The 24,917-nt window shown below is 47.1% G+C and overlaps 1 protein-coding gene across 1 annotated transcript; it reads right to left on the bottom strand.

Moving 5' to 3' along the window:
- Positions 1-1,294: 1,294 nt before the first annotated feature.
- P2RX2 (purinergic receptor P2X 2) lies at positions 1,295-21,356 on the bottom strand. The gene is made up of 12 exons (XM_088660046.1): positions 21,226-21,356; positions 17,672-17,807; positions 15,353-15,424; positions 14,488-14,554; positions 13,742-13,835; positions 12,210-12,290; positions 11,670-11,808; positions 6,359-6,489; positions 5,168-5,258; positions 3,407-3,472; positions 3,237-3,314; positions 1,295-1,530 (listed from the first exon to the last, which is right to left on the bottom strand). Exons 1-12 carry the CDS (start codon positions 21,354-21,356, stop codon positions 1,426-1,428), a joined length of 1,191 nt encoding a protein of 396 aa, XP_088516172.1. The 3' UTR covers positions 1,295-1,425.
- Between the last annotated feature and the right edge of the window lie 3,561 nt (positions 21,357-24,917).

Genomic DNA, 24,917 nt, shown 5'->3' on the forward strand with positions numbered 1-24,917 from the left:
CTGGCTTCCAGCAAGAGTAGTTTTTTTTCTTATGAAATTTGTTCCCAGAGAGCCTGCCTGCTACTACTTTTCCAGGGGTCTTGCAATGCCCACTTGCTGCCTCTGGAATAACATCACTCTCCCCCACCCCCACCCCATAAAGATACTGAATTTTTTATATTTGCCGGGGAGAGCGGAGGGAACCGGAGTATTATTGTCGGCTGCTGTCCTCTCCTTAATGGGGTTGAGGGGGAGCCTGTAATGTGTTGGGATTTGCTCTGGGAACAGAAGAGGTGGGCAATCTGATTAGGGGGAGAAATATCTTCCCCTGAGCTGGCTCAATTACCTCTGAATGCTTTTCTAATTGACTTAGCGCTTCTCCATGAGCACTTAGCTAGGTCAAACGCCTGCCGTCGAGCAAAGCGGCTGGTGGGCTTGGTATGACGTATTCATTCCCAGTTCCCAAATGGAACAGAGGAAGTGAGTTTTGCTGCAGAAGCGGGGGCATTTGTAGAGGAGGGGGTGATGCAAAAACAAGAGAAGGAAGACTCCACTTAGCTGGTTTTGAACCCCGTTTTAAAACAAAGGGTTTTTCCAGACTTCAGCTATTATCAGGTGGGATTCAATCATACAAGAACAGGCTGCGTCAGACTAGCAGTCTAAACAAAATAAATTCCTTCCAGTAGCACCTTAGAGACCAACTAAGTTTGTTATTAGTATGAGCTTTCGTGTGCATGCAAAACTTCTTCAGATATCTGAAGAATATCAGGTATCTAAAGAAGTGTGCATGCACACGAAAGCTCATGCCAATGACAAACTTAGTTGGTCTCTAAGGTGCTACTGGAAGGAATTTATTTATTTTGTTTCGACTATGGCAGACCAACACGGCTACCTACCTGTAACTAGACTAGTGGTCTATCTAACTTAATATTGTCTACACTGGCTAGCAGAAGCTCTTTAGCATTCCAGGCAGGAAAGATCATGCTATGTTGGCCAACTCGCCTGTCGCAGGCAGTGGGCCTTTGGGTACCAATTGCTGAAAATGACAGGTGAGGAGAGCCCTGTTGCACTCAGGCACTGCTTGTGGGCTTCCCAAAAGAGGCTTTGGTTGGCCACTGCTGTGAACAGGATGCTGGATGGGATGATCCAGCAACGCTGTCCATCCTTTGCCGGGATAAAGCCAGGTCTGGCAGGTTGTAGGTCTGCAAAGGCTCAGTTCCTCCCTGCTCCTCCCATTCGCCTCTCAGGAATTTCGTAGGGCTGTTTTTGTACCCTGGGAAGAACGAATTCCACCGGTCTTGTGGTCAAAATGAGACTCCTCTCCCAACACCTTCAAGACCGACTCGTTTTATTGTACCGGGGGCCACAGGAGGATGAAGTTGCCTTTTATCAGATGCAGAGAAGACCATCCTGAGAAAATGGGACAGGAAAGGAGCTCCTGAGTCCTCAGAGATGGATGGGCGCTTTGGAGTCTGCGGGCGAGGAGGCCTGAGTGCAGGAATCGGTGAAGCTGCAGTCCGTCGTCGGAGTTCCCTCTTGGAGCTTGGGCATCTGGCCAGATGTGGGAGAAAGGACAAGTCATGAGTAGCCTTATAAGGATCCTAACGTCTCAAATATAAATTAAATGTTCATAAATGTACAAGGCGAACACATATAAACCGGTAAGTATATAAACCACATGTCTGAAATAGTACAGGAGAGCAATCCTGAAGCCATGTTGACTCTCCCAGTGACCTCAAATATTCCTCTTACAAATCGTTTTGCTTACAAATCCTGCCTTAAGGGCGTATTTGTGTATGAATACGGAGAGCCTGTCACCTGGAACTCAGGAACTAAAGTATCAACCATCACAAAAGAATGGTCAGACTGCCCAGGTAATGCAATCAGTGACCATTATCAGGTATCCTGGCAGACAGGATTTCTGCTGGAGACCGCCTCCTTCTGTGATGTATGTATGATTTTTTTGGGCGGGGGTGGTCTTGGGCTACAGGGTGGGCAATTTCAAAAGTATATATAAGGGCTTGCACACCATTGTTCAGGGTTCTCCCTCCTGCGTGTGGTGAGTGGGGACCCTGTTGCAACAGTTCCTTTAATAAAGATCAGGCTTACTAGCCGCTTTTGCTTCTCAATATTCTCTGGTTGGCCTCTGTTATTTTCTCCTACCGATAGGGAACCCACTTAAGGACTCTGTACGGGCTCTTGCTCCTTTTCCCTTATGGGGTATCCAAGTTGCAAGACTGATCAGAGTCCCAACCCAGCCAGAGGCCACCTGGAGGCTGGAGGCTGGTTGGCAGGGAGGTGAATAAAGCATCTGCTTTGCCCACCCCATCCCCTCAATGTTTCAGCCTGACCTATACTTGCAGGAAAATGAGATGATGGAACGGACTTCCATTTTAGACTGAAGGTGCGTGGAGGACTCTTAGCACATACGATGAAAAAGGCTTTGGGGCAGGGAGGGATGCAGTATAAATAGGTGGGTTTTTTCATCAGAATTGTAGCGTTGGAAGGGACCCCAAGTGTCATTTCATCCAACCCCTTGTGTGAGGGGCAAGGGATATCGCGAAGCCCCTCCCCTCCTGAGTTCCAGCCCAGACCCGAGCGAGGCTGAAAAGAAGGAAAGCTCCAGCTCAAGTGGGGAAACAGGAAGTGGGTTCCAAGGCTCTGGCAGGGAAAGAGAGCCATCGTCCCAGGTGGGACAGGAAGGGGAAAGGAAGGGGGGCAGGCCAGTCCCCCCAACTCCGGAACTTCGCAAAAGGCGTCGGGGGAAGAGGATGGGTCTCCCCAAGTTATTATGTTGGCGCAAAACGCGCCAAAAGCCACTGGGAGGTTCTGATTCAAGCTGAACAGATGGGTCTTTGTAAATAGCACTGCCATTAGCACTGTAAATACTCAGCACCAATAAAACCATAAAATGCAGAGCTGTGTAGAGTCGTTACTCTGAAGTAGCCTTCTCCAGCCACCGTGACACCTTGCAATACAGGAAGTGGAAGCAATGACAGGCAGAGAGACCAGACTGGTTGTAAGAAAGAAGGCAGGCAGGTCGGGGGGAGGCCAGACTGAGGTTGGTTGCCTTCTAATGGACCAGCCTCCAGGGCTCTTTCCAAGGTGGGAGGGGTGCTCTTTGAGATCTCCTGCCCCTCTCGGCTGGCTCAGGGTTGGCAGTGGATTTGCCATGGAGCACGGGCATTTTGGGTCTAGGGTCACAGATTGTTCAAGCCCCATCTGCTCCGTCCATTCAGGGGCACCCTCCCCACTACCTGGTCAAACTTCCGGGCACTGTAGATGTCGTTCTTGTTCATGAAGGTCAGCAAGATCCAGTCACAGAGGAAGGAGCCCTGCCGGAGGAGGAGGAGGAGAGTGATCAATCGAAGTCCTTTTTTGAATTCAATGAAGCAAGAGAGAGGAGGCCACGGTCCGCCATACTCACCACTCCCACTGACGTCAGTGCCGTGGCCAGATTAATGATTGTGGGGATAAGGCTGAACTTCCCTGCCTAAGGGGAGAAAGGGACAGAATCACTATTAGCCCTGCTTGCAGTAACCTTGAAGAATTTAACTGATGTGAAAGTATGTCTGGTTTTGATGACTATTTTGAATGCGTGATGCATTTTATTTTGCATCTACAGTACTCTGCTTCATGCATTTTGTCTTTTGTAGTGGCTTTGGCTAGTCAAAGTAAATAAATAAATAAATGATAACAATAATAGTAACCTCAAGTGCTTTTGACATGTCTGGAACATGTCCTTGAACCAGGGCCATGCTGCTTGCTTACCTGGATGGCAGGTGGGGGGACAGGTGTGCATGGAGGAATGCCCACAAACCTCCTGTTGGATTTTTTGAATAGTCAAGTTACTTTAGAGCCGGTCTAATGTAAATACTGTCTGTTTAAGAGAAACAGGTGCCGGTGTTTCTGTTAATTGCTCACAGGCGTGGGCTCTGCTTCTTGTATATAAGGCTCTGCCAGAAAGCCTTCTGTATCTCTTAGTTAGATCTTTCAGTTTGATTCATCTGTTAGTAGATCACTCTCTCAGATCACCTTAGTTGAAGAATACTTAGTTGATTCTCAGTTATTCTCAGTTTAAGAGATTCCCAGTTGAATCTTAATAAGAGAGATTCTCAGTTTAAGAGATCCCTTAGTTGAATCTTAGTATGAGAGTTGCTTAGTTATAATGCTAGTTTGCTGTTAATTCTTGGGTAGCTTAATGGGAGTTATGTGGGAGTTTGTGGGAGGTTTCGAATGGGTTGAAGGTTGGAATGTGGGTAGATAACGTTGCTAAGAGAGAAAGCATTTATCTTTAGTTTAAAGTCTCTTTAGAGTCAGTTTGTTTTTCAGTTAAAGAAACCCAACAGTTTGTGTTTTCATCTGTATGCTTTTACAAGCGTACAGCTAGTAAGGGGTTTCATATAAGGGAGATAATTCCCTATGCTCTTGGTGGTGTTTTCTTAACCAGGTCGACTTCTGACTGCATATACTCTGCGTGAAGCAAACTTTAAAGGGCCGCTGGAAAATGGGATATATGATTTAGGTTAAGCAAGTTTCAATACCCAGTTTTTTCCAATATTATTCTTAACATATTTTTTTCTCCAATACCTCCTGCAAAATGTAGCCTACTGTAAAGGTAAAGGTACCTCTGGACAGTTAAGTCCAGTCAAAGGAGACTATGGGGTTGTAGCGCTCATCTCGCTTTCAGGCCGAGGGAGCCAGTGTTTGTCCACAGACAGCTTTCTGGGTCATGTGGCCAGCAGGACTAAACCGCTTCTGGCGCAATGGAACACCGTGACGAAAAAAAGAGTGCATGGAAACACCGTTTACCTTCCTGCTAGGTTGGCAGGAGCTGGGACAGAGCAAGGGGAGCTCACCCCGTCGCAGGGATTCAAACCGCTGACCTTCTGATCGGCAAGCCCAAGAGGCCCAGTGGTTTAGACCACAGCCACCCCTAGAGGAGATGTAAGAGAGAGATCTACCTCTTGCATCTCTCTTGTACCTGTCGACTTCACCTTTCACCCCGACCTCTACTGGCATGTGATTCCTGAAACTTGCCCATAAGGGAAGGCCGCCCTTAGCCTGAAAGCGGTTCCTCCAGCCCTTCCACGAAGCCCTGCTTCAAATGCTACTTTTGCAATGCGATACCTACATCCCAGTAGCCCAGCCCCATGTCCCTCCTATAGCAAGCATCTCTGTCCCTTACCTGCCCATGCACAATCACATCGATGCGGATGCCATAAGCCTTGATCAAGGTGCGGGTGCTCTTGCCCCTGTGCTTGTAGTACTTGGCAAACCTGGGGGTCAAAAGCAAGGGGTGTGAACAAGGCTGGCTGCTGCCATAAAATGCCCAGAACTTTGGCACAGAGAAACCTGGCCCTCCTGCATGGCTGCATTGGCCGCAAGCAAGGCTGTCGAGAAAATGCTTATTTCCCCCACCTAAACATACACCGCTTGGTAGAAAATGTTGGCGCTTAAAAGGTCACTATTATAATGGCGAGTGCTGCTCCACTCACTCATTGGCTGAACGCCTGTGATGTCACAGAATGCCCGTGTACTCTTCCCTTCCACCGGCAGGTCAAACCTGCGGCCCTCGAGATGTTTTGGCCTACAACTCCCATGATCCCTAGCTAGCAGGACCAGTGGTTGGGGAAGATGGGAATTGTAGTCCAAAACATCTGGAGGGCCGCAGGTTTGACATGCCTGCCCTGGCATGTTCCCCCCACCCACCCAGAAGCGAATGTGACCCTCAAGCTGAAAAAGGTCCCCCACTCTCTGGAGCTATGTGTCTTAATGTCAGCAGATCGGGGCTGGGAAGAGGGGCTCCAGGCCTTGGATGATGTGGAAACTGCAACACCCTTTGCAAAAGAAAGACCCTCCCTTGCAGGCAGGTCAGCTCAAGTAAGCAGTCGAAGGAAGAGGGGCTCGCATAACATCATAGCTCTGGCTGCCATGAGATGTGGGGATGGCTGCTATTGAGGGGGGGGGGCTTTGAAAGGGGATCAGACAAATTTGGAGGAGGAATAGGGAGGTCCATCTGTTTAGCGCAGGGGTAGGCAAACTAAGGCCTGGGGGCCAGATCCGGCCCAATCGCCGCCTCCACCATTGTCCGGGGTTCCTCCTCCCTCCTGCATGTGGTGAGTGGGAATCCTGTTGCAACAGTTCCTTGAATAAAGATCAGGCTTACTAGCCGCTTTGCTTCTCGATGTACTCTGGTTGGCCTCTGTTATTTTCTCCTACCGACAGGGAACCCACTTAAGGACTCTGTACGGGCTCTTGGATACCCCAGAAGGGAAAAGGAACAGCTTTTTCTTATAACACAAGGAAGGGATCCTCCTTTGCCAAAGGTAGCAAAACAGCTCGAGCTTTTCCTTCCAGAACAAGGATGTGCTATTACCTGTAATTGTATCCAGAGGAGGCCTGGGCCCACTTGGGGTCGAGCCTGCGGAAGGAATAGCGGGGACTGCACTCCGTATCCGGCAGGTCCAGGTTGCAATTCCAGTTAATGATCACCCCAATCACGCCGCCCTGCCGAGGGAAAGCGGGATCAGCGAAAGGAGAGGACCTCTTTCCCAACACCACAAGCCCACCCTGGCCAGTGTCTCCGTGGTGCCCACATCATCGCCACTGCCACTTGAAAGGGGAGGTGCATTGGTTGGAGAGGCAGAGAGGGGACAAAGATTCACATGTGGTGGAATTGTAAGATAATGAGGGAATTTTGGGATATACAATGAACTTAACAAGATGTTTTTTAAAAAAAACCCAAAGCCTGGGTATAATAGGTATAGATATTCCAGAAAATGTGAGGGAGATCTTCTTGTACACAACAGTAGCAGCAAGAATCTATAGAAGATCTCAAAGCAGCTGTTTTATTACAGAAAAATTTCAGGAACAGACTGGGAAGAGAAGTTGCTGAATTGGAACTCATTACCAAGCTTAAAACCATGGAGCCACCTGGGATGAATAAAGACATAAAGAATAAAGACATTGGATTCTTATCTCATTATGCATGATCAAGCTTTCTTTAGCACCTCAGCCCTTGCTCTCCCCCCCCCCCGGACCAATTGCAGTCATCAGCAGTCGTTAACAGCCATCTACAGGTTCACCACTCCCATCAGCCCATCACCCATTCCCATCACCCCCACCCTCTGAATATACATAAGGGTTTGGTGGATTCTGTTTCAGTGTATCTGACGAAGTGTGCATGCACACGAAAGCTCATACCAAAATAAAAACTTAGTTGGTCTTTAAGGTGCTACTGAAGGAATTTTTTTATTTTGCTTCGACTCAGACCAACACGGCTACCTACCTGTAGCAAGAATTTTAACAGCCAAAAAATGGAAAGGAGATTCCACCCTGACCAAAGTGGATTGGCAGACAAAATTATTAGAATACACAGAATTAGCAAGGATGACAGGAAGGATGAGAGATAATACAGATCAAAATCTCACTGCAGAGTGGGATATTTACAGAAAATATCTTTAAAAGCATTGTAAGAATGTGAATTCTCTGGCAGGCTTAGAATGACCCCTGTATAAACATAGAAATCCTCATTAAAATAAAAATTTGGGAGAAGTTTGAAGTGATAATGAAAAATGCGCTATTCAACAGAAACCTGGGACTCTCGATGGGGTGACTGGAAGTCATAATAGAAGTTGTGTTGTAAGAAATTAATTTATTTTTTGGTAATTTTTATCATCCTTTGGGGTTTTTCTTTGTTGACTGTTTTTTTTCTTTCTTTACAATCAATAAAGCAATTCAAACAAAGAAAAGAAAATGGAGGTGCAAGTTTGCATAAAGGGGTCATAAAATGCAATTTGATGATAGTACCCTTGAATCATGCCAACGACCTGCCTTTTTTCCATCATCCTGCTCTTCTCCCATGGGCCAAACAGAAGCCCATTTGGGGAGCCCACGTGCAGGACCCGAATTGAACAGCATCCTCCTACTTTGCAGTTCACAGCAACTGGTATTTAAACGCATGATGCCTCTGCCAGTGGAAAGTAGTGCACAACCAGGGTAGCTGGGAGCCTTTTATCCTCCACGAATATGTCCAATCCTCTTTTAAAGCCATCCAAGTAGGTGACCATCGCTGCCTCCTGTGGCAGTGAGTTCCATAGTTTAACTCAGCGCTGCACAACGAAGTTCTTTTCTTTAATGTGTCCTGCTTTTCCAACATTCAGCTTCATCGGATGTCCATCAGTTCTGGTGTTATGTGAGAAACCTTTCTCTCTCTGCTCTCTCCAAGTCATGTGTCGGTTTATCAGATTCCATCGTGTCGCTTCTTACCTTTTCTTTAAACTTAAAAAGTCCCAAACGCTGCAGACTTTCCTTGCCCAGGAGTTGCTCCAAGCTCTTGATCGTTTTGGTTGAAACTTCTCCAACTCAGATCAAATTAAATAAACAAGGAATATTTGGTGTTATGCTGGAGGGGATTCCAGGAAACAGGGAATTATGTTCACATGTGGTGGAGGTGTAAATATGTACAATTTTTTGGCAAAGGGTGTTTAAGGAGATAACAGAAATCACTGGGTTAAAGCTGACCGAAAGTCCAGAGGTAGGATTATTATCAATTTACGATGGGGTGGACAGATCACAGATTACGAAGGACTTGCTCACAGGTTTATTGACAGCTGCACAAATTATTATAGCTAGGAAGTAGAAAGGGCAAGCAGAATATATTATTATTATTATTGTTGTTGTTATTATTATTATTATTATTATTATTATTATTATTATTATTATCATCATCATCATTATTATCCCACCCATCTGGCTGGCAGCCACTCTGGGCAGCTCTCAACAGAATAAAACATCACACATTAAAAACTTCCTTAAACAAGACTGCCTTTCACATGTCTTCTAAAAGTCAGATCGTTGTTTATTTCTTTGGCATCTGGTGAGGGGGCATTCCACAGGGCAGGCGCCACTACTGAGAAGGCCCTTCTTCCTCTAAAATGGAAAGGTGGTGTAAAGAGGTGTGGGATATAGCCATTAATGATAAATTAACATGTGCCATTAAGGTAAGATGGGGAATATGCAGGAGAAATTATTTTGAAGAGATACGGAGGGTGTTTATAGAATTTGTACTCTTAAACCGGAAAAGGGCCAAACCATCGCAAGAGGTGTTGAAATTTTGGGAGATTGGACGGTTGCAATGGAATAGGGTGGGGTGCACATTTTTAGTTTTATTTATTTATTCATTTATTTATTATATTGTCAAAAAAGAAAAAGAAAGAAACTTCTCCAACTCTACAGTATCCTTCTTGAGGGGAGGTGACCAAAACAGCACACTATATTCCAAGCACAGCTGATCCATAGATTTGCATGGTGGCATTAGGACAGAGGTAGGGAACCTCCGGCCCTTGGGCCGGGTGTGGCCCACGGAGGCCATTTAACCGGCCCACGAGCCGCCCGGTCACTGAGCTGCCCGCTCAGGAAATCCCCTGTGCACTGCACTAAAGTGGCGCAGCGCGGGGACTCGCCAAGTGGTGCTGGAAATGGCTTCTGCACATGCGCAGATGCCAAAATCCACGTCTGCGCATGCCCAGACGCCCAAAATTGCTTCTGCGCAGGCGTGATTTTCGGCGCCGGGGACATGCGCAGACGCGATTTCTGGCATCGTGCTGCGCATGTCCGGCCCACATACGAGCTCTGTGGAATGGATCCGGCCCATGGCCAGATAACCTTGCCGACGCCTGCAAGGATATCAATGTAGACAATATGGAGCTAGATGGACGAAAGGTCTAGCTCACTATAAGGCAGCTTCTCATGTGCCTACAGCTGGCCCAAGGACGTGCCTAGAGAGCTTCACAGCCAGGTGGGGATTTGAACCCTGCTCTCCCAGGCGATAGTCCAGCACTCTAACCACTAGGCCACACTGACTCTCTGACCTACTTCATTACTCCCCTGGTCAATGAAATCCTTGCTGGGGTAAGTAAGAGCGTGGAGTCCATCTAGCCGAAGAACTAATCCCACGGGGTGAGGAGCAGCCGGGATGGCTGAGAGATGAGCTTCACTGAAGCAACCGATAATATACCCTCCATCCCAGGAGAGCAATGAGAGTCGATTGGGGCTGATTGATATGAAGAGAAAGGCAATTAGAGGGCGGCCAACCTGAGGGAGGTTGTGGGCATCCCACAAGTTGGCGGGCGGGGGTTGTGGAGCAGGAAGCACCAGGCTGGAGCTTCCGAAACGGGCAAGGGGAAAGTCTGCCCACCTCCACCCACCAAAGCAAACTTGCCCAGTTGCCGGAAGATACAACGATGGGCAAATCCATCAATTTCTGTTTCTCTCAGTGTGAGAATTTTCCCAAACTTAAGTTCAGTTCTCCATGTTTCCAAACGAGTTTGTGATTTATGAAAATCCATCAGCGTTTTAATGTCATCCCCCCCCCTCCTAATATATATACATTTTGCATCCTGTGCTTTATTTAAGCTAAAATTTGCCATTTTTTGCACCCGTTATTTGGCTGGAGAACTGCACGGGGCAGGAAATCTGCAGGTATGCAAATTTCAAAGGACGGCTGTTTTGGTTTGAGAATTGTTTTGGGAAGTGTGAATTAGGCAGGTGCTCCTTAAATTTGATTTGAATTGAATTTCTCTCCCCTGCCCCCAGACAGAGGTTCTAAGCCAGCCTTTCAAACCTTCTGCCCTCCAGAGGTCATTGGAGTTCCATTAGCCTCACCCAGCATGACCAACATTCAGGGACCATGTTTTCTGATGGTTTTCAACACTTGCAATGGGGCTTGCCTTTAGCAATGTTTAAATTTGCTGCTCAATGCAAGCCCAGTTAAGAACGCTTCCACTGAGGCACTCCTGATCTGAGCCAATCTCTGACAAAAGCAACACAACTTGCTTTCGGTACTGAGTTTGTTCCCGGTCATTTCTTCGATTGCATTTGGCACTGTTGAAGTCCAGCTTTTTTTTTTTACGATTTTACCCCAAAGTTGTTGAGATTTTTTTTTTAGGATTGAACTTGTTGAGCTTTGACCCCAATAAATAAACTGCTGCAGGGGCCAGGTTTGCCCCCCAAAAAACGGACTTTGGACATTCCTGCAATAGTGGAAGGATAGCTCAGTGGCAGAGCATCTGCTTGGCATGTAGAACAGACATCCCCAAACTTTGGCCCTCCAGATGTTTTGGACTACAGTTCCCATCATCCCTGACCACTGGTCCTGTTAGCTAGGGATTATGGGAGTTGTAGGCCAAAACATCTGGAGGGCCGCAGTTTGGGGATGCCTGATGTAGAAGGTCTCAGGTTCAATCTCTGCCAGCATCTCCTGGTAGGAAAGATTCCTGAAGCCCTGGAGTCTTTTAATGTATTTTTAATCTTTGTGGAAGCCACCCAGAGTGGCTGGGGAAACCCAGCCAGATGGGTGGGGTACAATTATTATTATTGTTGTTATTATTATTATTAAGAACCACTAGAAGGACCTGGGGTCTGGCTGAATAGTAGGCATCTACATGTTTAGTTCAGCGCTATTTTTCTTACAATCATAAGGACTAGAAACCTAACTTCTCTTTCAGGGTCCAGCATGTTCTTTGCATGCAGAAGATCCAGCGTTCCATCTCCGGCAGCATCTCCAGGTAGAGTTGGGAGATACTCCCTGCCTGAAACCCTGGAAAGAGACGGCTGCTGGCCAGTTCTGAACCAGATGGACCTGACTTTGTACAAAGCAGCTTCCTACATCCCTACACGATCATTACCTTCTCAGCCAGCTGGGTGAAGTTCTCTCCCGCCTTCTCCACAATGAAGCCCAGCTTGAAGATGGGGCAGTAGAGGCCTGTTGTTTCGTTGAAGGTGCAGCTCTTCAGGTAGCTGTCATCGTTGTCCTTGACGTTCCCTCTGGAGAGAAGACGGAACAAGGATCAGGAGCCAAAACTCTCCTTCCTGTGTGTGCTGCTGGACTTTTTCTGGCACAGCAAAAGTGCATCAGAAAAAAGCCAAGTTGACAACACAAGGGCAAATCTGCCATCGGACATCATTCTGCATGCATCGCAGTCACCGGTCAAGATTTGGGAACCCAGTTTGGGAACTTCCCTCCAAGGGCCTAGGACAGGCATCCCCAAACTTCGGCCCTCCAGATGTTTTGGACTACAATTCCCATCTTCCCCGACCACTAGTCTTGTTAGCTATGGATCATGGGAGTTGTAGGCCAAAACATCTGGAGGGCCACAGTTTGGGGATGCCTGGCCTAGGACTTGGGTCAGGCGACCAACCCTACCTGGACGTGCTGGTGCTCTTACTTGGTAAACCGGAAGCGAGGGAAATGGATGTTGTTCTTGATGAGGATGGTGAACTCTGGGGCCATCTTTGACAAGTTCTCACTAGGAAGCAAAGATGTCTGCTGTTAAAGTCAGGGGAGAAAAGATCTCACACACAAACACATACACAAGCATACACATATAACACTGTTCTGTTCCTGAAAGACCTACGTTGGCTCCCAGCACGTTTCTGAGCACAATTCAAAGTGTTGGTGCTGACCTTTAAAGCCCTAGTTACAGGTAGGTAGCTGTGTTGGTCTGATGCAGTCAAAACAAAATAAAAAAAATCCTTCCAGTAGCACCTTAGAGACCAACTAAGTTTGTCATAGGTATGAGCTTTCATGTGCATGCACATATCTGAAGAAGTGTGCATGCACACGAAAGCTCATACCTATGTCAAACTTAGTTGGTCTCTAAGGTGCTACTGGAAGGATTTTTTTAATTTTCTTTAAAGCCCTAAACGGCCTCGGTCCAGTGTACCTGAAGGAGCGCCTCCACCCCCATCGTTCAGCCCAGACACTGAGGTCCAGCTCCGAGGGCCTTCTGGCTGTTCCCTCACTACAAGAAGTGAAGTTACAGGGCCTTATTGGTAGTGGCGCCCACCCTCCCCTCAGATGTCAAGGAAATAAACAACTTTGACTTTCAGGAAACATCTGAAGGCCAGCAGGGGAGGAAGCCGCTCAGGCACCTGGGGCGACACGCCCAGGGCAGGGCGAGCCGCCCATAGGGGCAGGACGCACCCTGGGGCCTCTGGAGTCTACCTGCCTCCTCCCACTCAGCTGCCCTACAGCTGGTGGGGGGAGGCAGCGGGCGGACCATGTGGGCAGCATGGAGCCTGCGCACACCTAAGCCACCACGTCTCTCCCAGGAGAGAGGCATGGCTCGGGCGCACTGCAGGCCCTGCAGTGAGTGCCGCCTGGCATTTTGTCACCCCCCCTCAGTGGTGACACCCGGGGCGGCCTGCACCTGCCTCACCCCCGTTCCTCCACCCCTGCTGAAGGCAGCCCTCTTTAGGGAAGTTTTAAATGTTTAATGTTTGATGCTTTATTGCGCTTTTAATTTTGTTAGGAGCTGCCAGAGTGGCTGGGGAAACCCAGCCAGATGGGCGGAGTATGAATAATAAATTATTACTATTACAGTGGTGCCTCGCTAGACGAATTTAATTCGTTCCACAGGTCTTTTCTTCTAACGAAAAATTCGTCTAGCGAATCCCATAGGAATGCATTGAATTTTTTTGATTTTTTTTTTTTGCCCATAGGAACGCATTAATTGAATTTCAATGCATTCCTATGGGAAACCGCGATTTGCTAGACGAATTTTTCGTAAAATGCATTCGTCTAGCAAGGCAACCTCCGCTAGAAAAAAACCTTTCGTTAAGCAGAAATTTTGTTAAGCAGGGCATTCGTTAAGCGAGGCACCACTGTATTATTATTATTATTATTATTATTATTATTATTATTATTATTATTATTATCATCATCATCATCTCTGTTTATTTCCTTGTCCCTCCTTACCTGACAGATGCTGCGTCCTCCACTGGGCACCAAGCTCTAATCTCACAGGTTTTCTTGCTGTAGTTATAGGAGATGCAACGCCCTGTCTTCTCTCCTATAACGAATGAAAGAACAGGGGCACAGGTGAAAGCTGGTCACCCCAAAACCCCATTTTTTGAGCCTGGTGGGGTGTTGTCACTTCAATATTGCCAGGAGGAATGGCGTCTGGGAGAATGGCGTCTGCACTAAGAAGCCTTCCCCAACCTGGTAACCGCTGGATGTTTTGAACTACAACTCCCAGCAGCCCCAGCCAGGGCAGCTGTGCTCCCATCAGCCATAGTGTGATGCAGCTGCGGAGGCTGGAGCTGATGGGAGTTGTAGTCCAAAATGTCAGTGTGCTGACTGGCGCTGATGGGAGTTGTAGTCACAAATGATGTTGCTGGCTAGGGTTAGTAGGAGTTGTAGTTCAAGAACATCTGGAAGGCAGAAGATTGGGAGGTTTATAGCTGTGGGCATGGTCTGGAGAGGCACCACCTTGCTGAATGCCTAAACCTGCTCAGTGCCTGGATGGGTGGCCACCTGGGAATTGCATGCACACCTGGGAACAACGGCCAAGGTTCCACAACAGGTGAAAAGCGGAATACAGATGCAAGAAAAGAAATAAATGGCTAAAAATCCAGAAGAAAGCCAAGCCAGGGATTTCACAACTTGCTCGCTTCGAGCCTGAGTCACACCGGTTCCTGTTACGAGACAACCCCATTGCTCACCATTCCCCAGCATATCCATCTCTCCTGCATTGCAGTTCCTGTCGGAGCGGCACAGAGCCCTCATGTTCTGCAAAAGGTGGACAAGAGAGAGTAGTTAATGTGGGATGTGATACATAAGTAGCTGTCAAGTACAACATTCCTTTTTTTCCTAGAGTGGACATGCGGGGGAATGTTTGGTCCAGCCAGTCGAAAACTTCCTGTTTCCTCCTGGCTGGGACATACTTCCTTTGCATGTGACTAGAGGTGGGCGTGACCTTACCTGTCCAGGTAACAAAAGGGCAGGGCATGCTGCCACACACACTCTCTTTCACTTCCTCCGTCATCGGAGCAGCTTTTTAGCTAGAGATGCTCTGTTGCCTTCCAGCCAACAGAGGACACTGGGATTGTCCCCATATGGGATAGATCCACATGTATATGCTATGTAACTACGTCTGCCCTCAGGGATCAACTGTGAACTGATGTGAGTAAACAACTTTTATATACTTTACACAAGATTGTGGCGTGTTTATTCTTTTAAGAGGGATATAAAGGAACTTACCAGGAACCTAACAGTGAGAGGCTTACACAAGCCTGCAACCAGTTATCCGCTGTGCATTTAAAATGGGGGTGTGAAACTCTGCTAAGTAAAGGAACTTGCTAGCGCAAGTTAGGAAGGATATTAATGAACAATATATCCTCTCCTGCCTCCCTGAACATTCCCCACATTCTTGCACAGCAAGATCCATAGTTCCCGGGGCACAACATCCGCCTCGACAGGATGGTTCGTAGTGCCTCTTTTGATGAACGGGCAAACTTTTGAGATAAAGGAATCGCGAAGCGGATAGCAAATCAGGGGTGTGAAATATTTGGCACAGCCAATTCCTACCTCAGGGCAGGTGTCCTGAGTCTGTGAGGGGGTGACTTGGACGCGGGTGATGATGCTGAAGACGCTGCCTCCCTGCAGACGAGACAGAGAGTTAGAGGTGTTACAGGAATTTTTATAATGATGGGGGGATTGCACCTCCAGCAAGCAGTGTGCACCCCCCCCCTTTGTTCACACACACAGTGTCTTCTCGAAGCACCACATAATGCACGACACCACACTATTTCAACTTCATTTTACTCAGGGAAAGGAATGGCTACCAAGGGGAAACTTGGGAAATGAGTAAAGACAGCCATAATCCCTGAAACCTGGGACCATGGTACGCAGCAGCCCCTAGCACAGTGATGGGCAACCTTTTGAGCTTGGTGTGTCAAAATTCGCCAAAAAAACCAAGCATAACTCGGGTGGTGTGTCACTTCGAGAAAAAAACACTATAATTTCGCGATATTTATAGTTTAAATAACAAAAATGTATAATTGTAATATATACCTGTATTTAATAAACCAAAAACTAATTATTTAACCAAACCAAACCAAAAAACCCTTATTTATCACAAAGTGCCCAGAGTTGTTGAGCTTCTTGGGGGGAGCTGCTGACCAAAGTTTTGGAGGATTTTTTTGGGAGTGTAAAAGTTGCTTTGTTTTTTTGGGGGGGTGCCCCAAAGCTGCTGCGCTTTGGGGGGGGGGAGAGAACAGAAATAAATGACAAATAATACATTCGCTGGAACTAACACGCAGCACCGACATAGTCTGCCAAAGCGCCAAAAAACCCCAGCACAGAACGGGTTAAAAAATGAACGCTGTTGCACCCAATCATCGTCTGCCAAAGCGCCAGAAAAAAACAGCACAGAAAGGGTTAAAAAACCAATCTCTGGCTACCGGCAGCAACAACAACAACAAAGGATCGGAGACAAGCTGTAGTGTGAGGAGGAGCGGGAGAACAAATGGGGGGGTACAACAGTGCGAATGGGGCGGTGGGGCGCGTGCCAGCAGTGAGGGCTCTGCATGTCACGTCTGACACGCGTGTCATAGGTTCGCCATCACTGCCCTAGCACAAGGGAGAATTACTGGCATCCTGGCAAATGGGAACCAGACAGGTAGTCGTCCCATGGACAATAGCAAACCATCCAGGGATGGATTAGCTCTCACTCTGGGCAAAGAAGTGCAATTACCTGGCCTGGAAAACCAGGAATTTGTAAATATTTCCATTGTATCACTTGATGGGTGTAAGGTGGAGAGCAAGGAAGGGTGGGTTGGGGGCAAACCTGATGAACCAGTTTCTGCCAGAAGACCCTTCCCTGTTTGTGACATATGTATGGTGTATGCATGATGTATGCATGATGCTTCACCAAAGGTGTTTGTGAGCAAAGCATCCAACCAACCAACCAACCAACCAGCCTTGTGAGAATCCTGGGCACTTGTAGAACATGAGAAGAGAACCTGGCTGCGAAAGGGGGAGGGGTCCCTCTAGCCCATCACCCAGTTCTCACACTGACCAGCCAGATACCTCAGTGTTGGGCTGGCTCTAGACATTTTCGAACCTGAGGCAAACCACAAAATGGGTGTCCTAGGTAAGAAGAGGTGAGTGACGATCTACATCGGGAACAAAAGGGGAATAACGATCTAGTCAGGATTTGCTGCCCCTGTTGATTCTGCCACCTGAGGTAATCACCTCAACTTGCCTCATGGTTGGGCCGGCCCTGCCTCAGTGGAAAGCCTGCAAGCAGGACCCGAGTACACAGCACTCTCCCTATTTGAGTTACCCAATAAATATAATTGAGTCTCCCCCCCCCCCAAAAAAAAGGATTCTGGAGGCAGAGCATTTGCCCCACCCCACCCCAAAGGCTGTACATGATGTTCCACACAGGTTTTTATCAAGTGGCATCGTTGGAGACCTTATCATCAGGGAGAACGATTGTGGTGCCCTGCAGAGGTTGGGTTTCCCAGCCTGCATCAGTCCCAGCCAGCATGGCCTGTGGCCACATCAGGAATCATGGGAGTTGTAGTCCAGAACCACCTGGAGGCATAAGAGCCAACTCCTAGGGTTCCCTTCACCCCCAACCCCACCCCAATAGTGGGGGTGTCGTGCCACCCCAAGTTAATGGGCATTGCCATTCAAATGGTGTGCGTGTGTCATGTCATGTGATTGATTATGCAAGCCCCCCAAAATATTCTATTCAAGATGGCACCCCTGTCAGAAGGGCACCCATTTGTCTCCTTTTGCCTCCCGTAATCCAGGGGCGACATCCCTGTGCTTCTTCCGCCACTGAGTTCAGGTGCGCGTTCCTCACTCTGTCTGCGGAGGGCGCTCTCGCGTGCTCACCTCCGGGGGCTTCACATATTCCTCCACGTCCCAGACCTTGTGCTGAGAGCGACTGACACCCTTCACTTTAGTGATGACGGAGCTTTCTGGGCCTGACTCGCTCTCCTGGTAGCCCTTCTGGATGATAAACACGTACCTGTTGAGAAACCAGCAGAGTCTTGTAGCACCTTTGTTATAAAAATTCTATGGTCCCAAATATATAAAATCAACGTTCATAAATGTACAAGGCAAACACCTACATCAATATATAAACCACGTGTCTGAAATAGGACAGGAGAGCAATCCTGAAGCCAGTTGGACTCTCCCAAATTGAACTCAAATATTTCTCTGCAATGAGTGCTCATTGGAAGGACAGATCGTGAAGCTGAGGCTCCAATACTTTGGCCACCTCATGAGAAGAGAAGAATCCTTGGAAAAGACCCTGATGTTGGGAAAGATGGAGGGCACAAGGAGAAGGGGACGGCAGAGGACGAGATGGTTGGACAGTGTTCTCGAAGCTACGAACATGAGTTTGACCAAACTGCGGGAGGCAGTGCAAGACAGGAGTGCCTGGCGTGCTCTGGTCCATGGGGTCACGAAGAGTCGGACACGACTAAACGACTAAACAACAACAATTTCTCTGCAAGGAGGAAGGAAATGGGAAAGCCTCTCCGCTGTCTTTTGCTTACCTGTTTTAAGGGTGTATTTGTGTATGAATACGGTGAGCCTGTGACATGGATTCAGGGACTAAAGTATTTACCATCACACAAGAATGGCCAGGCTGCCCAAGTAAAGCAATCAGGGACCATTGTCAGGTATCCTGGCAGACAGGATTTCTGCTGTAGACCATCTCCTGTGATGTATTTCTGCTGTAGACCGCCTCCTTCTGTGATGTATGTATGAAGTTTTTTGGGGATGGTCTTGGGCTACAGGGTGGGCAGGGCCGGTAGGTCCATTTAGGCGAACTAGGCAGTTGCCTAGAGCGCGTAAATGGAGGGGGCGCTAAACCCCGCAAAAATCCCGCGCCACCGCCGCCCTCCCACGGCGTGCGCTCGCGCTTCTCCCGCCTATGGAGGTCCTATGGAGCGCGAGCCAAAAGGAGAGCTGAGCGCCCTCCCGCCTATGGAGGGGACGCTGTGAGCTCCTCAGCGGCTGCAACGAGCGAGCGGTGGCATTAGCAGCGGCAGCCCCCGTAGCTGAAGCCTTCAGCTATGGGCGCTGCTGCTGCTGCCGCCGCCGCTGGGAAGCTCACAGCATGCCCTCCATATGCGGGAGGGCGCGGAGCTCTCCTTTTGGCTTGCGCTCCTCCCGCCTATGGAGGGGACGCATGGGCGCCAGGAGGTGATTTTGCCTAGGGCGCAAAAAGCCCTAGCACCGGCCCTGAGGGTGGGCAGTTCAAAAGTCCATACAGTATAAGGGCTTGCGCACCATTGTTCAGGGTTCTCTCCTCCCTCCTGCGTGTGGTGAGTAGGGACCCTGTTGCAACAGTTTAATAAAGATCAGGCTCACTAGCCGCTTTGCTTCTCAATATTCTCTGGTTGGCCTCTGTTATTTTCTCCTACCGATAGGGAACCCACTTAAGGACTCTATGCAGACTCTTGGATAAACCCATAAGGGAAAAGGAGCAGTTTTTTCCTATAACACCGTAAAGACTAAAACCTTGCATTAAGAACTGCCTGGCCCCCTAGTCCAGCCTCCCGTTCTCACAGTGGCCACCTAGATGCCTGTGGGGGACCCCACAAGCAGGACCTGAGCACAGGAGCAACATTCTCCCCACCTGTGGTTCCCAGCAACTGCGATTCAGAAGCATCGCTCCCTCCAACTGTGGAGACAGAGCATAGACATCATGGCTAGCAGCCATCAATAGCCCTCTCCTTCCTGTATTTGTCCAGTCATCTTTCAAAGCCATTCCAGTTGGTAGCCATCGCTGCCTCCTGTGGCAGTAAGTTCCAAAGTTGAACTATGCATTGTGTGAAGCAATCTCCCCAGAATCTTCCAACAAAGGGGAGGTATACTAGTTCTAGTGTTCCGAGAGAAGGAGGAAAGATTCTCTCTATCCAACCTCTCCATTAGATGTCAAGGAAATAAACAACTATCTGACTTTTAGAAGACATCTGAAGGCAGCCAAGTTTAGGGAAGTTTTTAATGTGTGATGTTTTATCGTGTTTTTAATATGCTGTTGGGAGGCACCCAGAGTGCTTGGGGAAACCCAGACATGGCAGGGGAAGAAGAAGAAGAAGAAGAAGAAGAAGAAGAAGAAGAAGAAGAAGAAGAAGAAGAAGAAGAAGAAGAAGAAGAAGAAGAAGAAGAAGAAGAAGAGCAGCAGCAGCAGCAACAACAACAACAACAACAACAACAACAACAACAACAACAACAACAACATGTTGGTATTATTATGCCAAGCATAATTTTTTAAAAACTTCTACTGTGTGGCCACTTACTCACCTGCTCTCTAAACTAAAAATTCCCAAACGCTACAATCTCTCCTCATTGGGAGTCGGTCCATCATCGCCTTGATCTCCTTGATTCCCCTTTTCCAGTTGTACAATATCCTTTCCGAGGTGGGGTGACCAGAACTTTACTCTAAATGTGGTCACACACCATCCATTTGTATCAACAGGGCTTTTAAAAAATCCCATTACAGCTCCTCTCAGGAGGGCGCCGTTGCCATTGTAAGCGAACAAGGCACCTCTATTTCTAGAAAAATAGCACTGATTATGATACTGACAGTTTTATTTTCAATTCCTTTCCAAATTATCTGTAGCCTGGACTTTGCCCTTTTCACAGCAAAACCACACACTAGGTTGACAAATTCGCCAAGATATCTGGTACATCCCAAACTCTCGTCCCTGGTCCATCGCTGCTCAGATCAGATCCTATGAGTGTCTATATGAAATTAAGATGATAATTTTTTGCCCTGACTTTACACTTGCTGACACTGAATTGTATTTGCCATTTTACTGCCCATCTGCCCAGTTTGGAGAGAGGTCCTTTCAGAACTCTCAACAAACTCTCTTTCGTCTAACAACTTCACCGCTCGCAGCCTAATTCTAGATAATTGATGAACAAGTTAAAAAGCACATATAGGAGCCCACTAAGCAAGACAAGCAAAAGTCACCGCCCCGCCCCTCCCCAAAAATGCAGCAGGGCTCACTTCCCACATTTATAAGAAAGTTAATGGAAAATATATTTTCCCATCACTGGCCACCCCAGAATTGAAAAGGACCCTGAGAATCTTCTGGCCAAACCATCTGCAATGCAATAATATGTAGCTGGGATCAAACCTGCAACCTTTGTGTTATGGCACCCAGTGCTTTTTGGGGGGAGGGGGGACTACGCAGGGGTATGCATACCCCTAAACATTTTGTGAATCTTTGTACTTTTGTCCATTTACTGTATTTATTCCCCCCCCATTTGAACTATAAAACGATGATTTTCAAAATGAGGGTACCCCTAAACATTATTTTTAGGGGGGAACGCACTGCTGGCACCAACTGAGCTCTATCCAAATGCTCAGTTCTGAGTCTCAAAAAATCACTGGATTGCACCACTTCCCATAGACAGCCCAGACTTACCAGATGAAATAGACCAGGATGAGGAGCTGAACAAGTCTATAGATGACCCCAAGGTTCCTGTTCTTCACCACAATCACTTTGGGAGTCTCGTAGTTCCAGAACTCCCAGAAGTAATCCAGGCACCCCATCATGTATTTTCCCCCAGGGTTGGAAGCGTCGGGGGGGGGATGGGGGCGGACTCCAGGCAAACAGCAGCACACAAACCCCCTGAGGTCTTCTTCTGGAGAGGTGCGATGATGATGATGATGATGATGATGATGATGATGATGATGATGATGATGATGATATGGATCTAGCTCTCCCTGCTGCAACCGTATAGTGTTTCACTCTGGCAGACTCTGCTCACGGTGTCCCAGCAAGAACCACCCCATCCTCAATTTCCACATTCTGGTCCATTCCATGCCAGGGAGACCTTCTCCTCCCTGCTTGCTCCTTTTGCAAGGACCAAATCACATCTGCCTGGAGGCTCCCTTGGAACAAGACAATAGACGCTCATCCCTGTGGACGTGGCGCCCTCTGTGGCCAGAGAGCAACAGTGCGCCTCTGAGCAACCACCTGAGCTGCCTTCATCTCTCAAAGGTAGTGCATACACCAGAGGAGTCTCAACAAAAAATAATTTTTAGAATATACTGGACCCCACTACGTTTGTTTTAAAAAGGGCTATCTAAGATATTTAACTGTTGGAGATGCAATAGGAATAATGCTTCTCTAAAACATATGTTTTTTCTTTGTCCTATACTGAAAGATTTTTGGCAGAGGGTAACTGAAACTATCAACAGAACTGTAAGGAACAACCTTATGTTTACAGAGCAAAATGTCCGCTGGAATTATATACCCAGTGGGATGCAAAGAGGCAAGGGGGCAGCAGGGGACCCCGGAAGTGGGTCCCTCTGAGCACATTGATCACATATTTATAGGAACCTTACAAAAGGACAACATGAGTGGACTCTCCATGTCCTTACCAGAGCAAAAGGACCGATACTGATGAATTGGAAAAATAAAAATGCGGCTCTCTTCTACGATTGGATCGAAGATTTATACCAGGCATGTCCAACAGGTAGATCGCAGGATGCCTATGGTAGATTGAGGTTGATTGTGTGACACTTAGCGATCACGCGCGCGCACACACGCACACACACACACACACACACACACACACACACACACAAAAGCTCAACAACTTTGCCTGTCAATAACAATGGGTAGATCACAGCCAGTATTTTTACAATGTGAGTAGATCACAGTCTCTTGGGAGTTGAACGTCCCTGATTATACAAACTCGCAACATATGAACAATTTGCATATAAATGCAAAGTTGCTATGGACAAATTCCATGATATTTGGAATCCATTCTTACAAATACTGTAATAGGTTAAGATCTGGTGAAATACAATAACAACCTTGTAAAATATACAGGATTTTTCCTCTCCTCACCCTTTGTTTTCCCTTTCGCATGGGATCTGTTTCTCTTTTTCTTTTTTGTTTGCATCTCACCATGTTTGGTGCATGTATGGTTATGTATTTTTTTTAATTTTCAAGAAATATGTTAAAAAAGAAAGAAAGGAGAAGTCGCTCCCAAATTTTTGGGGCCACCGCACCATTGGTTCCACCCTGCCCTATTAAAAAAAATCATTAAGATATTTCTGCTCTTAGTTCATCTGCCTTATTTGAAGAATTGGTACCAACCTAATTTACTCACACCCTGTTTTAATGTGATACTTCCCTGAACAGTTTTATTGTTATCTTTCTTGACATATCAACCTTGTAATTTTATATGGAAAATAAACATATATACCCCAAAATTATACAGAATAGCAGTTCACACAACTCACAAAGGAGGATAACAGCGCAATAAAAATTCAGCAAAGCGTAGGACCAAAAATTTTTTTACAAAAAATTCTACACGTTCTTACTAATGAACAGATAATGGTGAAGGAAATTTATGGCCTAAAATATTTCTGTTTTATGTTACCTAACATGCACAACCCTTCACCCACCGCAGATGTATGGTAACTAATTTATAAGAAAATGATTAGCGGTTACCAATACAGTAGTTGGCTATCTTGTGGCTTGCGATGATTCAGAATAGTAAATATAAACAGATGTGAGCAAAGCAAATTGCTTTGAAAGCAATGAGAGCAGGAAAACTTTAAATATGAAGCAAGGGAGGTGTTTCGCCATAATAATAATAATAATAATAATAATAATAATAATAATTTATTATTTCTACCCTCTGGCTGGGTTTCCCCAGCCACTCTGGGTGGCTCCCAACAGAATATTTAAAACACGCTAAAACATCACACATTAAAAACTCCCTAAACAGGGCTGCCTTCAGATGTCTTCTAAAAGTCAGATAGTTGTTTATTTCCTTGACATCTGATGGTGAGGTTGGATAGAGAGAATCTTTCCTCCTTCTCTCGGAACACTAGAACTAGTAGACCTCCCCTTTGTTGGAAGATTCTGGAGAGATTGCTTCACACAATGCATAGTTCAACTTTGGAACTCACTGCCACAGGAGGCAGCGATGACCACCAACTGGAATGGCTTTGGAATTCGTCTGTCTCTAGAGCCAATGGAGTGTGCTTCCAGGGGTGAAGTCAAACCGTGGTTTTAGCAAAACCAAAGGGCTCAAGCCTGGGCAGTGTGTATGGAGGTCCTGAGCTGCCCAGATGACAAGGACCTCCCCCCCCCCCTCAGCAGTGGGAATGTTCAGGGAGGCAGGAGAGGATATATTGTTTAATATTCTTCCTAACTTGCGTTAGCAAGTTCATTTACTTAGCAGAGTTTACATTCCCCTTTTAACACACAACGGATAACTGGTTGCAGGCTTGTGTAAGCCTCTCCTTATTAGATTCCTGGGAAGTTCCCTTATATCCCTCTTAAAATAATAAAGACACGTCAATCTTATTTAAAGTCAACAAAAGAAGTTTACTCACATTCAGTTCACAGTTGGATCCTTGAAAGCAGACTTAGTTACAAAGTATATACATGTGGATCTATCCCAGGCATACCCAAACTTCGGCCCTCCAGATGGTTTAGACTACAATTCCCATCTCCCCCAACTACTGGTCCTGTTAGCTATGGATTATGGGAGTTATAGGCCAAAACATCTGGAGGGCCGCAGTTTGGGAGTGTCTGATCTATCCCATATGGGGATAATCCTAGTGTCCTCTGTTGGCTGGAAGCCAACAGAGCATCTCTAGCTAAAAAGCTGCTCCAACGATGGAGGAAGTGAAAAAGAGAGTGTGTTGCAACACACTCTCTTTTTGACTTCCTTCGTCGTTGGAGCATGCCCTGCCCTTTTGTTACCTGGACAGGTAAGGTCACACCCACCTCTAGTCACATGCAAAGGAAGTATGTCCCAGCCAGGAGGAAACAGGAAGTTTTCAACTGGCTAGACCAAACATTCCCCCGCATGTCCACTCTAGGAAAACAAGGAATGTTGTACTTGACTGCTACTTATTTATCATATACCACATCAGCCTCACTGACGTGGGCCAAAGGATAGCAAAGCAATATGCTGGGCACCAGCTTGGCTGCAGGAGTTGCCTGGAGGAGGAATACAAACCTTGTCAACCATAAATATGTGATCAATGTGCTCAGAGGGACCTACTTTCCTGGGTCCCCTGCTGCCCATTTGCCTCTTTGCACCCCACTATGTAACACCACTGCACCCCAGGGGGTGGTACCTG

Source organism: Zootoca vivipara, chromosome 16 (genome assembly GCF_965207765.1).
Source record: "Zootoca vivipara chromosome 16, rZooViv2.hap1.1, whole genome shotgun sequence".
Classification (NCBI taxonomy): Eukaryota; Metazoa; Chordata; class Lepidosauria; order Squamata; family Lacertidae; genus Zootoca; species Zootoca vivipara.

Coding starts and splice junctions, on each gene's coding strand:
- P2RX2 (XM_088660046.1), bottom strand. CDS start 21,356: ATGATGGGGTGCCTGGATTACTTCTGGGAGTTCTGGAACTACGAGACT. Junction 15,425..17,671: donor AATATGTGAAGCCCCCGGAG/GTGAGCACGCGA, acceptor TCTCGTCTGCAG/GGAGGCAGCGTCTTCAGCAT. Junction 12,291..13,741: donor GAGGACGCAGCATCTGTCAG/GTAAGGAGGGAC, acceptor TTTGCTTCCTAG/TGAGAACTTGTCAAAGATGG.